Source organism: Hesperophylax consimilis, chromosome 16, assembly GCF_061612785.1.
Source record: "Hesperophylax consimilis isolate HC1 chromosome 16, BYU_Hcon_1.0, whole genome shotgun sequence".
Lineage (NCBI taxonomy): Eukaryota > Metazoa > Arthropoda > Insecta > Trichoptera > Limnephilidae > Hesperophylax > Hesperophylax consimilis.
The window spans coordinates 11,755,943-11,772,444 of record NC_142851.1 but is presented as its reverse complement, the minus strand read 5'-3'; the positions used below and the strand labels follow the sequence as shown (position 1 = coordinate 11,772,444).

General features: G+C 35.0%; 1 protein-coding gene across 2 annotated transcripts in view; it reads right to left on the bottom strand.

The window, feature by feature from the left end:
* Pli (E3 ubiquitin-protein ligase pellino) overlaps window positions 1-16,502 on the bottom strand; it is a 185,202-nt gene that overhangs the window by 4,915 nt on the left and 163,785 nt on the right. For both annotated transcript variants that reach the window (XM_089640887.1, XM_089640888.1), the window contains exons 4-7: window positions 5,616-5,810; window positions 2,426-2,713; window positions 1,982-2,144; window positions 23-200 (exon numbers count right to left, since the gene is read on the bottom strand). In XM_089640887.1, the coding sequence (XP_089497013.1) occupies window positions 23-200; window positions 1,982-2,144; window positions 2,426-2,713; window positions 5,616-5,810 (824 nt within the window). The remainder of the gene's footprint in view (window positions 1-22; window positions 201-1,981; window positions 2,145-2,425; window positions 2,714-5,615; window positions 5,811-16,502) is intronic.

Genomic DNA, 16,502 nt, shown 5'->3' with positions numbered 1-16,502 from the left:
GATGTTCTAGTTGAGTACTCACTTAACGGTCTTCTCGGTAGCCATGTGGCCGCAGGGATTGAAGGCGTAGGTGGGCGGGCCGCTGTCCACGTAGAAGTCGGGCTCGAGGCCCATGCACACGCGCACCACGGGCCCGATCTTCATGCACATTGGGCAGCGCCGCGCCCCCGACTCCTTCTCTTGGCCCCAGTCGTGGTGCCCTGCAAATACCAACCAACATTACATTCCATCATATTCCAGCAATGAAATTTTCTATTGGATTGATATTGAATAAACACAAACTAAATTGTAGAATCTTCATCCTCTTCACATATTGTGCCACTCCTAGCCATAGTGGCCTCTTAATATGAACTCTTACTGGCTGAGTGAGGACACTGAGTTTCTATCCATATTCTGGATTCTGGTTCATTTCGGGTTTACACTGTTGATGAATTGTGCCAAAGGGGTAGCCTATTTTCTCAAAACTGTTTAACCCTTGGAATGCCGGTACGCCGCTGACACTATTTTCATAATAACTTACTTGTTTTTTGCAAGATAATGTATTTGTGTAATCTGAACAAAAAAAAACATATATATAATTTTTTTACGAATTTATAAATACATTACAATTGACAAAAACATTTATGTATACTATGTAGTTTCCCCATGATAGATACTTATATTCAGATAAATGATATTTTCCTCTATAATGTTATTAATAAATATAATATAATTAAGACATTAGAAAATATTTTCTAGCTAAATAAGAATTATTCACAATAAATATAAGTCATATGAGGATTTCCTGTAAATAAATACACTACTATGGACTTTCGAAAATTTGAATTACATTTGAAATGGAATTTGGCGACGCGCTTTTCATTAATTTTATAACAAAATAAAAAATACTTACATAAAAAAAGTAAACATATTTGCAAGTGATGAAATGACAAGCTAGAATAATATGAAGACACATTACTTCCTTGCCAAGCAAAAACATATATTTCTATTATACTAGGAGTATTTTTTAAGGTTTGAGGAGTCGGCCAATATAACCAAAGCATACCATTACCGTGCTATGACTAAGCCGCGAATAGTGGGAATTGAATGAAAAAACCTCAAATGGTGCGAAACTCCTGCAATTGTATCATCTTATCAGATATTGTGTTTATATATTTTCAATTTTTTTTATATATCTAACCTGTGTAGTTTTCCCGTTTTTCACTTATATTCAAAAAAAAATTTTCGTCATGTTAATAAAATATATAATGTAATGAAGACATACGAAAATATTCTTTAATTTATTATACTAACCAGCTATTTAAATAAACATTCTTCACAATAAAAATAAGTCCTATAATGCTTTCCTGTAAATAAATACAGCACTATGATTTTGATAGTGAAAAATTATGATATTTGCAAAGAATTTTTTCACAGATAAAATAAATATATTTGCTAGTGTCGAAACGACAAGCTAGAATAGTAGTAAGATATATTATTTACTTGCAAAGCGAATAAAAAATTGCACGTGGTTCCTTTCCCGTAATTCGTGGCTCGGTCATAGCACGGTCATGGTATGCTCGGGTTATGTGGGACTCTTCAGTATGTATCATAAAATCAAGGCAATTGAGGTGAGCTACTAGCAAATAATCCACAGTGGTTTTTTTTATATACTAGATGTTAATATTATGCTTAGTTTAACTTAATACGTCTGCTATTATTGAGTTATCATTCACATAATCCCTAGCTACCATTCCATACCCAGGATAGTAATCGCTAACCCTCAGAAAGGGCAGAGGTTATTTGACAAAATGCTCCAATCCTTTATATCAGAGGTTCCCAAAATGGTCTACGGAAATACGGAAAAAAAAATTTTTTGGCAAGTGGTCTACGGGGCAAAAAAGTTTGGGAACCTCTGCTTTATATGCACAACTTATAACAGTGATTTTTACATTTCTTCAGCAGGCTGGCGGACTCTGCATTACTGCTTGCTAACACATACCTTGAACATGGCCGCACTGCAGATAGACGTATGGCTGGTTGAGCTGGTCCAGAGCGTGCGCCTGGGCGGGTTTGCGTGGGATGACGAGGGTGTTGAGGCCAACGGGGCACTGCGGCCGCCCCGCGTTTATCTCATCCACCAGCTTCTCTAGGTCTCGTTTCGTCTGTAAAATCGGTTTATAAAGATAAATTGAAGAAATGAGGTACATACTCATTACCAGGAGGGCTGAACATATTCTCTGCGATGACTCTCATGATAACTATTCGGCAACTCCGCGACCACCAATCGGCAGAGTGCAAAGAAACCAATCAAGTGTGAAATTCAAATAAAAGTCAATTAAAATGTAAATCAATTGAAATCTCGATTGGATTCTCATTTAGAGAGAAGGATTGACTTATTTCCTGCACTCACTTAGCTGGGTAGGTATTCTATTTGTTTACTTACAGGCGAGTGCTGCAGGCCCTGCGCACTCCTCCACAGCAGTGTGGCGCCGCACAGGTCGATCATGGTCCCGTCCCTCAGCACGTTGGTCTCGCTGGGCACAGGTTCGCCCTTGAGTTGCGCCGAGCGGGACTCGCGAAGCTGGAAAACGGCGCCGCCCACGCTCGCCTCGCGCCACAGCCCGCACTCAGCATCACCACCACAGAACTGCCCACGCGGGTGCATCATCAGCACGCCGTTCGTGGTCAGCCCGTCGATTTCGTGGTTCTCCGTCCATTTCGTTGCTTTTTCCTAAAACATCACAATTCATTAGTGAAAAGAAAAAATTTTCCATCCAAGGACATTTTTGATCCATGTGGATTCTTCCCTTCAACGAGAAAGCAGCTACACAGACTGTGCGAGGAAAGACTGGGCTTGCAATGGTCACAGAAGTAGCACAGGACAGGAGGAAACGCCTGAAGGCGCCAAAAGGAACAAGATGACAAGGGGGAAAAGATGATGATGAATTCAGTAAGAAGATTGATCCAGTAGAAATGTTGACAGAAGACAAATGGCCATCCATTTTTTTTACGTCAGCCAGCTTCACCCAACGTCACCCCGTCTACTCTCAATGTTGTTGTTTCCCCACAGAACCACCACCGCCCCCCAGCAAAAGTGCAAATTATACTTGCAGAGAGAACTGAAATGGCTGTAATTATTATTGATGTGTCTGGTGAAAGATACTTCAAATAACCAGTGTAAAAAGAGCTGAAGTTCAAATATCAACAAAAAGCATTTTAAACATAGAAAAAGACTGTCGCATTGATATTAAAAGCATACATTTTTTTTTAAATAAAAGTTTAATATCGAGTGTAAGAATAATACAATGCGAAAGTGAATGGTAACACCCAAGGAAGACATGCCACGATCAAATGAATCAAATACTTGAGTATACTTGGTGACATGACGCAGGCCTAATCATATACCAAAAAAACCAAATTGATGCACATACGATCTCCACATGTTTCAGTTTCGATTACACCTGAAATAATATCTTACAACTTTACATTAACAAAACATTTTGCAGCCCTGCAAATGCGATAAAATTGAAATGAATACGTTTATTTGGGAGTGACTGTTAATTGCCATTTTAAGGGGGTTTTTCACTATCTCTGATTATGTTCTGACTAAGCACTAATCCGCGGATTAGTCATTTTTTCGTTTTCACTATATCTGAATAACGCTAACGCTCGGGTTAAAGTTAGATTTGACTAATCAGTGCTCGAACTTCACGTTAGGCGCTATTCCTCGAAGCAAAGATGAATTTGAATGCTTGTATGATCCATCCTGAATTATTTGATTGTGTTCAAAATAAGAAACAATGTATTAATTCGACACGAATCTATCTAAAATGACCTGATAATCAACATAACATAACCAAAAAAATGCACACTTCGCGGTGTGCGGACTGTGACGCATGACAGCCGTGGTAGTAGATGGAGTAACTGCAAACATTTTGCGATGTTGCCAGACTATTTTGAGTGTTATCTTTCCGGAAGTTCGAAACAATGGTGAAACGGTCGCCGTTGAATAACGAAGTTATTCTGAACTTTAAAGCCAGCCAACGGATAGCTATTCAGATATTTAGCCCGACATAGTGAAATACCCCCTAAATGGGACATTCAAATAAACAATATTTGTAAAAGACTGAGAGCGATTATAGGTAGACTATATCAACTGAAGTATTTCGTTCCTGTAAATATTTTAAAAATCATTTACCTCGCAGAATCAATTCTACAGTATGGAATAACCACTTGGGGACATTCTTGTAAAAGATACATAAATTACCTACAATCAGTTCAAAATTCTATGGTTAAATTAGTAGTCTCAAAAAATATTTTTTCACAGAGACGTAACATTTGATTGCTGTATCGAAACTTAAATATTTTGCTTGTGCAGTCCTTACTATGGGACAAAATATTGATTCAGCATATATCTGACTCTGAATATAAAAGTATATTGGAATATGAACACAACACTAGGTTCACACAGAATGAAGCTATGCTTGTTCCAAAATACAACAATAAATACGGACAGCGAACCCTAAAATATAATATGCCCAAAATGTTAGACATGTTGCCAAGTAAAATAAAACATTGTAATTTCCCAAATAGATTTAGATATAAGCTGAAAACATGGCTCAGAAGTAGAAATACTTTATACTAATCATTAATATCAATGAATAATTGTTATTTATTAGCATGTAGATTTAGTGTTATTTTAGACAGACTTTATGCTGTTGAAATGAGATCCCTGAGGCGTATGTGTGGTAAAACCATGTTTGATCGTGTGAGGAATGTGGAGATCCGCAAAGAGTGCAAGGCTGATGTAAGCGTAATGAGTAAGATTAAGAAAGGGACGCTTAGATGGTTTGGGCATGTAGAGCGAATGAGCGAAGATAGGAGTGTAAGGAGGATATATGATGCAAATGTGAATGGTAGCAGAAGTCGGGGACGCCCGAGGAAGACATGGCACGATCAAGTGAATCAGATACTCGAGTCGGGCCCTGTCAAGAGTCAGAATAATAGAAGAGTATGTATGAGACGATGTATGAATGTGAATGAGGCAAGGAGTGTGTGCCAAGACCGAGTTGTTTGGCGGTCCGTCCTATCTGCCTACCCCTGCGGGGAAACGGCGTGATGGTTAGTTAGTTAGTTAGTTAGACTGTGTGTGCCAATAATAATAATCTGAATATCTAATAAGTAGCAACAACATTATGTATATTTATAATTAGTTATAATATTATGTATACATATTTACACTGTAATTGAACATATACATCCTGTTGACAAACTGCTTAATTGTGGTTTAATTGGAAGAAACTTTAAAGAACAATAAAAAAATGAAAAAAATAAAAGTTGTTTCAAAAGTCAAAATAACAGAAGAGTATGCATGAGACAATGTGCGAATGTGAAAAACTCAATCCAGACTCAGAGAAACTTGCGACGATTGAGTTAGATTAATTACAAGTGCGAGTAATTATTAAGGTACAAATATTTTAAATATTCTTTTTTTTCTAACACCATGAGCGCAGTGTGCACACAAGGCTAATAAAGCAAGACACAAGCAAAATCAGACGATGGCTGTCCATTCTCTGCGCGAGGAAACGACAGGATGGTTAGGTTAAGTTGGTTAGGTTAGGTTTGTTTGTTACCCCTAAGAATATATTTCTAGAAGTGTCGAAGCCGGCCGCGTATATCCGACACGTGCTCTGCTCGTCCCGGTCGGCGAGTATTCTGCAAGCAAAGCGAGAGATGGTGCTCTGCAGCACCTTGGCCTCGCCCGTCTTATCGCCGGCCACCGTGTCCATCACCACGAAGTCGATTGGGGACTCCGAGGACCGCCCGATCTGGAAACAAGGAAAATAATTCATAAATATGTAGATGTTAACTGGAGAAATGTGAAATTCAAAGGAAATGCAGGTGGGTTGCGATCGTGATAGAAAAATGGTGATGCAGTGGTTTTCCTCTTACAATCCTTACATGTATCTCATATTCAAGAAATAGCGTTAGATATACCATAATTCTTTTACGGAATAATACTGATATGAGGTGTGGAAGAGTGACGGGTGACAGGACAGCGCGTGCGCAGACGGGAATATAGCGGCTATCCACACGCGATGGTTTTTTGGGAAATATGATAATAATCTAAATAAAGGAAGTTTACCAAATTATGTACTGAAATGTTTTCTTGATTGATGAAGTAAAAAGCGAAAGGTTACACCTGTGTATTTATTGTTTATTGTTTTCAAGTTTAATTTGTAGAACTCCATTATATTTTTTTATTTCTTTTATATACTCAATAATATTATTATTCACAGTTTGATAATGCCTTCAGAAGGCGAAACAGCTGTCACACGTAATAATAATAATAATTACATAGAACTTGTCTATAAAGTTACACCTGTGGTTGTTCGAATCAGCAAAGTGAATTAAATGTGCAGATTTCGCTCAAGGTTTTCATGTTGTGAAACGGAAAGTTGCGCACACTGATTAGAATCCATTTTATCACATATCAAAAATAATATACCAGGGCAGATTTTATTAAATACTTGAAATTGTTTTAAAAAGCAGAAGGTAAGTGTCATGTAAAAAGAAAAAGCGAAGAACGTGTTTAGGATACGCGGCTGTCTATCAACTCGTAGAGTTATATTGCATAGTTAAGTGTTTATGTATAATATACATGTTGTACTTATAATAAGCGAGGATGCAGACAAAATAATTAAAAAAACATTTTATTATTTTCGCCAAAAAATGACGTGAGCCATTTCTATTCCCTGCCTTTCAAAAGCAATTACGATAATAATCCATAGAATTTGTCGTAGAGTTCGTGCAGCCGTGTGGGAAGCGGGAACTCCCGGTGCAGGGACACCTGTGGGCTCTCGGGTCCCGAGTGTGGGGAGTGTGAGGAGTGTGGGGAGTCTAGACGCGGGGGTGATCGTCCTGTTCCGGTGAGGGTATCGCCCCCTGCAGCATCCGCCAATCCGACTCTTCATTAACTTTATGCATTTCACCGTATTAACAATTTTAAAACATACCTACAAAACATTTTTAAGGTGAAATTACAAAAATAATTTAAAGTAACGTGGATATATCTACCAAAGTTTCCTGTTTATATCATTCATAAACAATCATCAATCAACAACTGTAATATTTAAAAAAAAATCATAATTTACCCTGTTCCAGAAGAAGTCGCACATACATGTGCATGTATCTCTTTTTTACGGCACAGCCATATTACAGATTATCTAACATTAAAATATAAATTACCCTGTTCCAGAAGACATCATAAATACTTATATGTACCTATTTACATATGTATGTTAAGTTTTTCTTTTCCCTTTACACGCGAGTTTTTGACTCTCGTAAAGGAAAATATGTTAAACTTTTATTTGAAATATGTTCTTACTGTTTTTTAGGGCACAACCAGATTACAGATTATCTAAGATTAAAATATAAATTTCGCATCCGAATCTATTTTCAACATATTTTTCCGCCGTAAAATAAGGATGGCGTTAATTAAATTTATTAAGATGTGCATTAGAAAGATGATCATGCGATATAATCTACAGCGGATAACGCGAAATATCATATAATACGAAACGAACGCAAAAACATACAATATTGCATTTGGTCGGTTTGGTTTGGTCGTGCAATTCGGTTGAATGCGAAATTTTTACGCTTGGTGTTCTTATGATATTTAAACGATCTAATTAGCAACATTAATGGTAGCATAGCATAGTTGCAATACACACCGTTTCGTCATTTAATTTGGTTTCAAAAGCAAAAACTTGGCGAATCAAAAATGGCGAAAAATTATATTTTGGCGCGTCAGAACGTGTAAATGTTGAAACGCCAACCTTTGTTAATTTCTTGTTATTACATTTTCTAAGCCCAAACCTATGGTGTACACACACGCACGGAGAAAAATGAATACGACTTTTTTTAACAAGATACTGTTAAAAAGGTGACTGCATGACCAATGATGAAATATTAGTCATTCAGTATATATCTGAACACGCGACACACAGATGGCCTTGTCCGAATAAATATAATGACGAGATAAGAAAATATTATTATTTTGAAAAACACTTGTTCCGACTTCCTCATAACATATTCGTGCTTTACTGATATCGGTATATTTATTACCGATATCTTACTGATTACTGATATGCGTGTAACGGAATTATCTAGATAAACTGCATGACGCTAGAGCTCACCGTTCAAGGGCTATAGCAGATTTTTGCTTTAAAGTTAAAATTGTTCACTGGGAATCTGGACCAGGTTTCCAACTTGCGCTAATTAATGTAAGGTGCTATGGAAGATTCCTAGATTCCACGAGCGAATCGGATAAATATATTTTGGTATCTGTCGCCCTCCATTTCTTTTCTTTATTATGATTTTTTAAGGGAGAAACATATCCGAGAATAACCTGAAAACATTTAAATTCCTCATTCATTACAAAAAAATTCTTGTGCAGTGATGATGGAGGACTTGCCAGCATAGGATTGAATCCGCGACGCCTGGATGGGAACCCGACACATTTGACTACTCGGCTACTAACCGGTCTTGGCAACAATGGTTTTTGGTATGTCTATCTCTCTCTCTGGAAGGAGTCACAGGGTCGAGATTTATCCGATTAAGCCCCGCATTCCCGATTTCTACCGATTCATAACAAATTTCTCTTTGACTCTATAAGTTCATAAGATCCGAAAAAAAGTTATATTCGAAGATAATAATACATTTGTTAAGCCGAAACGTTAATTGTATGAAATTCCCTCGATAGAAAATAATCGCAAAGTAAGCTCCGAAAATTATAAAAAACACGATTTGTTCTGTTATTTAATATTTTATACGCATGAAAAAATTCAGTGTATCTTAATGCAACTAAAGCATTTGTCGAGAGAGTTTTGCTCACAGACATAGGAATTAATAGACGAGAAGATAATGGCGAGGGGTAAAATCAACTGTTGAAGAACGAAGGGGGTTAAGCTGACTGTGATTAGTCAATAAATCAATCTGACAGTAAATAGGCATCTCGCATTATAATATCACCATTTAGTTCTTAAAAGTAAAATCTGCTTTTGAATGAATAGACATTTTTACATGGGAGCGCAAATTACTCGCCACGTTATGAACTAATTTGCGAAGTCCAAATTCGGCAAAGTAAATTTCTCCTGTTTGCAGAGTCGTAGTTAGTTTCAGAGTATTTAGTTAAGACACTTTTACAAATGTTTCATAATTTACTTACCCCAGTAAACAACGATGAGCACACTTGAGAATCGCTACATTGTGATGTGATAGTATATGTTTCTAAAACTGATCCATATAATACGGTGTGAATAAGCTTAAAATAAAGTAAAATAATGCTTACTTATGGAATGTAATACGACAATTGGGTTTATTCTCTTTTTCACATCTATTTTTACAAGTTTTCATATCACAAGTCAACATTTTGCCGTGTTATTTCGTAAAATGAACCGATGATGCCTCGACCATAGTTCGCACAAGAATGATGACGTCACGTTTTCAAATTTCACTTGAGGCCATACGCGAGCCCAGCCGGCTCCAATGGAACCGGTATGGGGAGTGGGGATAATACGCTTTTAATCACTTAGGGCAGGTCTACTAATATTCATATGTCTATGGTTTTGCTCTATTTCAAACGAGTCGTGTTGTATTAAATATTTTCAACATTTTTTCGTATTACCATTCGTATTTACCTATCTCCCTTTCAAACCATCTTTGAACGCTTACTGCAGGGCCTTAAGGGGGTATCTCATCATCCCCTTAATAGTTTATCCGTTTTTTACAAACAAATACGCAATAGTTAGAAAACCTGGCTAACCTATCAGATAGCAACTATGGGTTCGAGTACCGAATAATAAAATCGGACTTTATAAACAAATAAATCGAAAATATACTTCACCCTATAGATCAGTCATGAAGAGAATGGTGAAATAACCCTTAACACTTAAATGCATGATTTATTAATTTTTCTGGAAAAAAATATATTTTGTAGATATTTACATGCATATGTAAGGAAATATAAAGAATTTTATTTTTTTGTAATTTTTTAATGATATTTGATTTTAAAAAAATTGTTGCAGGTTTACAACACCATGTATTTAATAAAAATTAATATGAACAATTTACGTATGAAAGAAAAATAAATAACCTAAAAAAAATTCTCAAAACTAATAAGTGTACCGGAAAAATACGAGTCATTACATATAAGTATTGTATTATTGTATCTACTTACCTAAGAAAATCAAAATAATAACAGCAAAACAAAACTGTAATTCTAACCTCCAACCAATTTTCGAGAATCTTCACTTTGTTAAAGAAAAAGTGACATTTGACAGAAAAATTTGAAAAAAAGGTGATGCCACTCGATAAAATATATTACCGTGAACTTGATAATTCTAAAACGGCATGCATTAAGTATACACCAAAGAGTTAAAGGTGGTTTGAACGGTATGTTGCAGTTTTGCAACAGTATGCATTTAAGGGTTAAAAGCCGCGTTATGTGTAGATACCAAATAAATACTAAATGTATTATTCAACTATATAATACGGACATGTGTCTAGTGTGGTAGTCGAAAAGCATGTAAAAAAACTTTATACAAATATATTTTACGAATAAAGAAAAAAAACTTTTGCAAAAATTAACCATTCTGCATTTACTTCACTAATATCACATATCTACGTACAGCATGAGCGATGAAAACGTTGAACTCATTGCCGTTGAGCATGCAAAATAATTTCATTGTTCAAAGGTACCGCTAAACGAAACGTGGCAACAAGAATGGATCTCAGTCGCCAAGTCGTTGAGCTGTGCAGATAAGTGATTGCGTTAAGACGAGACAATACCCTAGAATAAATCCAGAATCTTAACGACGTAAGTGAAGCAGTCGTGCACAAAAATATACGACGCCCGGCCCTGGTGTATTGGACAGACCTGCGATTGAATTTTCCATATCAAATCTCTAAAATAAAGTAGGAATCTTAACGACATAAGTGATGACGTCGTGTAAAAACAATATTCGGCGCGCGGTCCGGCGTTACGGACGTACCTACCGTCGATTTTGCCCAAGCAGGCTTAGAAAATGTATCTCTTCGTGGGTTTATTTTAATTATTTCTGATGAACGTATTACTAAAATCTCGATATTTCTAGAGGGATCCCTGGAAAAGTTACTAATGCATCGTCTAGAAAAATAAAATCTGGTTTAATCTAAAACCTCCGTTTTTAGTCTGCGGCTGCGCGGCCTCTGTCATAGAAAACTTACATTTGGATTTGAGGCAAAACTACTTAACCAAACTGAATAATTATATTTTTCAAATATAAATATCAAAATAAATTTGCCATACCTACCATGTAAATATGATACATAAAAATAAAAATATATAAAAAAAATGATTTGCTTTATAAATTAAAATAACAATCGACTGCTTTAGGTTTAAACTCAAATTTTTCGTGTATTAATTTAAAATTTCCACCCAGAAAACGATTTTTTTTTTTTTAAATTCATATTTCATTCTATTTACATGGTATTATTGCGGGGTCCAAAGAATTTTATAATTTAAAACACAAAAAAATAGAGTAGCACATATCCGTGTAAGATATTTGCTGTACCTTTTGATTAAAAAAATATTATTCAGTTTGGTAAAGTATTTTAGCCTCGAATCCAAATTTAAGGTTTGCATGAAAAAGGACGCGCAGCCGTTCCTCTAAATATGCATTTGTGTTCAGAATGGCGAAAGACAATAGACAAAAAGCGAAGTGGTCTTTGTCAGAGGAACCTCGACCTTTGTTGCAACATTTCGTAGAATAGAATTGCACTTAATGAAACCGTCTACAAAATTACTTCGAGAAATCTCAATGGAATCCATACTGCAAACTTTTAATATGATCAATAAAGTATACCACCAAAGACTTTCGAAGAAAGATACTATCAATTTTCATGAGACTTTCTATTCTAGGTCCTGTACAAGCCAATGAAATTTGATTAACTTGTTCTAGAAAGATTTTCGATATTTGAAAATGTTTGGTCAATTTCACCAGAAGTAAGACAATATTTAGTTATTATTTCAGTAATTAGAATGAAAATGTAGACATTAGACTTTGCTCGAGAAGACTTTACACAAGTAAGTACAAACCTACGTACATAGAACAGGCGGTACATTACGTACGCGGAGTCTTTTACGTCTGAAACAAAAGGCGTTGAAGTTCATTATTTACAATAGCACAAAGAGACGGATCTTGCAAGAAAAGCGGCCACAGCTCGCGTCGTGAATACGACCACAAACCGTAATGAAGCAATGCCATTATTTACGGATACGGGAAGCTGTTCTTAATGACTAAATCTGACAGAAGTACAGATTAGTTACGCAGCAGCCATAGACAAACAATGTACAAGGTTGGTATTTGTGAAAGAAAAAACGAAAAATAAAACATTACATTCCATTCGATTCGATCTGTTAGAATTCTCGAGGGGCATTGGTATGAAATTTTGGCAAATCAAAATAGCTCAGATCTAATAGGTAAAATTGTATCTACGAAGAGTAAACCAGCAATTATTATTGATATATTTATTGCATACAGAAAGATACTTGAAATATCTTGTGCAAAAAGAGCCTAAATTCAAAAACTTTAAGGCCATTCGTACACGGAGATACTTACAAGCGACTCGAGTTTTGTGCGCGTGGCATACGTCGACTACTGGTTTGAAGTCAGTTGCACACTACTGACAGTGCTAGTAGCACGCTACGCGAGTTGCATTCGCATCTACTACTAGTTTGTTTTCTTTAAATTAAGATGTTTAATTTGTTCCGGATGTGGGAAAATATCCACGTTTATATAACTATAACTTAGCGGATTACGTAAAGGATTTAGCGGAGAAGGCGTGGATTGAGATTGGAAAGGAAAGTCAACTTGACATCATTCTCAAGTAGTTCCTCAGCGGCGACGAATGGGTGTAACCAAAATCTTCTTTTAGATCGTTTGTTGTACTTGTAAATAAAAGGATGAACAATATTAGAGTCTTCGTCGATAGTCACTTCATATCGTATTAATTCCATGGCAGCCGTTGGAAAAATGATTAAATTCAATATAATTCGGGTAGCGCCGCGTACGGAAACCACCTTTAAAAAGTACCTTATCGGTAGGCTACTTATGATTGTCACATGGCTTGCAAGTATATCTGTGTACGAAGGGCCTTAGAAATAATATATGTTTGAATGCAGGTAGATATTAAGTAAATTACACAGTTCCTATATTTAGTTACACTGACGTCGCAAATCGTCATTTACTGCCATTTTAATTTGTTGACATGCGTAATTAACTAAAATATTCTAAAAGTTTATCGGAAACCTGTTAATTCATTCGTAAGGCCTGCAATCCTGTTTTTAACCAGAATTACCAATAATTCGAGGAGATTATTAGGACGGGTTGTTTCACAAAATTTGAACAATTAATCACATTTCAAAGTTGATTTTAAAGTTCTTTGACGGTTCTAATCAAATTCTGTTGTTATTTCAGCTGTGTGAAATAACTGGCCAGCAGTGATATAATAACAGAACTTGAATAAAATCATCACAGAACTTGAAATTTGATGAATTGTTCAAATTCTGCGAAACAACCCGTCTTTAATAAATTAGCAATTGTCATTTTTCTCCGTGCACTCTACGAGTATAAATCAATGGCAACGAGTATTAGTATTCACAACAAACCTGCGAGTCAAAATTCAGCGTATTTTGAATGTAACAAAAATAAACCCAAAACCAGTGTGAACTGAAAACACTTAAAGTGTCACATAAAATAGTGTCTCCTAAATGTTTAATGTGTGGACCGGCGGTCGTGCAAAAAGTAAAAGGATCCGAAACGAGTCCGCACGAAAGTGTGGAAAGTATGTCAGAATTATTAATAGGCATAATATGTCCGGTTTTAGCCCTGTGTCTGGGATTTTCCGCATTACTGTGACCCTGAAATTACTAATGCAGCACTGAACAGAGCGCTCCTAGAAGTGTTATATGTTTTACATTCTAGGATTCGATGACTTTATTAAATTTTGTTAATTTTGACATTTCACTGGAATCCGCTAACCGCTGATTCTCGACCTGCTTTTCAGATGAAATATGATCGGCCGAATGATGTTTGTTTGACACAATCCAAACAAAATATTTAACTACAGTATGTCTGTGCTCTTGATGACCATATGGCTAAATAGATGGCTCTGTTTTTTCTTAAAAAAGCACGATTGCGCTGTTTTTGTAAAGGTTTTACCTATCACAGTTGACATCTACATACTATAGGTAGAGATGGCAAAATTTCGTTTTAACTAAAAACGCGAAAAAATATTTATGGTTCGAAAATAGGGCATTTATAAGTTTTCTTTGCGTTTCAAGGCATTTGAAAGTGTTTCCAGTGATTTCTATTTCGCGAATTAACGCGAAAAACGTGATTTTGGCCGTATTTCAGCTAAATTATTCTATTTAGCGAAATAGGCGCGAATTTCCCGAAAATACAGGGTATTAAAATAATTTTTTTTTTTTTTTTATTATTTAATATATATATAAAGTGGGTACAGGATATAATGTGAGTACATAAAGTATATATTTACATTACAAAATATATTTATGTTCGCAATCTCACCAATGAAGAAACTGGTTCTTGTGCTTGGTGAGAGAGTTACACTAATTATAAGAAAAATAAAATATCATTATGCTATAAGTAAGTATATAAATGATAGGAACAATATATAAAGAGACAAAATCTAAATACAGTGGATGAGTATAGACTGATAATAAATATCAATGAAGGGAAAAACAGGCAATTATTTAATTGATTATTTCTGAAAGAGTAACTTTAGTTTTAGTTTAAGTATGTTAATATCCTTTAATTTCTTTATTTCAATCGGAAGGTTGTTGAAATACTTTATTCCTAAATATTTATAGTTATTTTGCATTTGTTTGGTTTTACATTTTGGAATTTTGATATTGTATTGATATCTTTTAGATGACTGGGTTTCAAATTTTTTGATTATATTATCTTTATAAATTTGGATAATTGCATTTTTCTTGAATATATCTTCTACTCGGGGCACCCCGAAATCTGTAAATAGCGTTTCTGTTGGATACGTGGAGGGTTTCTTGAGGATTACTTTGAGGATTAGCTTCTGGACCACTTTGATCGGTGTCAGAATCTTATTGTATGACCCCCCCCATCCAATAATTCCGTATTGAATTAACGACTGGATTAGTGCGTAATATACTCTTTTTAGGTTATTTCTTTTTAAAATATTTCTTAATCTTATGAATATGTATACACACTTTCTGATACGCTTGACCAATTCACATATATGTCTTTTCCACTTCATATGTTGTTCTATTATCACTCCGAGATATTTAATTTCTGATACTGAGTTCAATATTGAACAGCCAATATGTGAGAATTTCAAAAAATCGAAATTTACATTACGATTTTTTATAATTTTGTTACTATTTTATGTGTAAATATTTAATATGTTTGTACTGAAGGCTAACATTGCTTTTTGAAATTACACAAATTGTGCGAAATAAATTACGCCTATTGATGTTAATCGCAATCTGCATTTGTTGTGTTTATGTTCGACCCGTACTTAGAGTTTCCTTCCTTATTAATTTAATATTAAAATTAATTATTTATAATCTTTCACATGGAAATACTTGCAAATGAAGGTTAAACATATATTTTACCAAAAATACTTGAAATGTGCGCTAAAAACATTCAGGAAATACATTTTTTTCTATTTTGCTACAAAACGCTAAATTATGCCTCAAAATGCTATAAAACGCTAAATTTCCAATTGTTAATGCTAAAAAATCTGAAAATTAATGCTAAATTTTGCCATCTCTAACTATAGGTATATAAAAACATACGCGTATTCGAATGCAAAATTGTGTCAACATTTTAAAACAATCTTTTTTTATCGAAGGAAGCAAACACTTTGTGATGTGACATTATATATTAAATGAAAAAATACACTTTGTAAAACACCACTTTTATTTTGAATAAGTTTATTTTTAATAATTTACAAAGTGTATTTTTTCATTTAATATTTAAAACAATCGGTGAAGAACTTTTGAAGTTATAAGATTTTTAACGAACGAACATTTATATTTTTATTTATATAAATAAATGAATACTATACTGAAGTATTTTTATAATGCACCTACATAAAACTGTGTGAATGTATATTTTAAAATATACCTATGCTGGAAAGCGTTCTTTTGACACAGTTCGTGCAATGAGAGTTGTTGAGCGGCGTGCGTGTTAGTTGTAACTTGTAACAGTTTGGTATTATTATCACTGTAATTGTGTTGCGTTGTGTTGTGACTGACGGTATCAGGTGCCGGTGTGACACCCGTGACCAAACGGATATGGGACAGATGCAGAGACACTACTATCCATTCATGTTCACACCTTATTTGGGTCAGAACTAATAGTGATTATTTGAATGACAATCTTAGAATTGATGTATTTGTTAAATGTTATTAATAA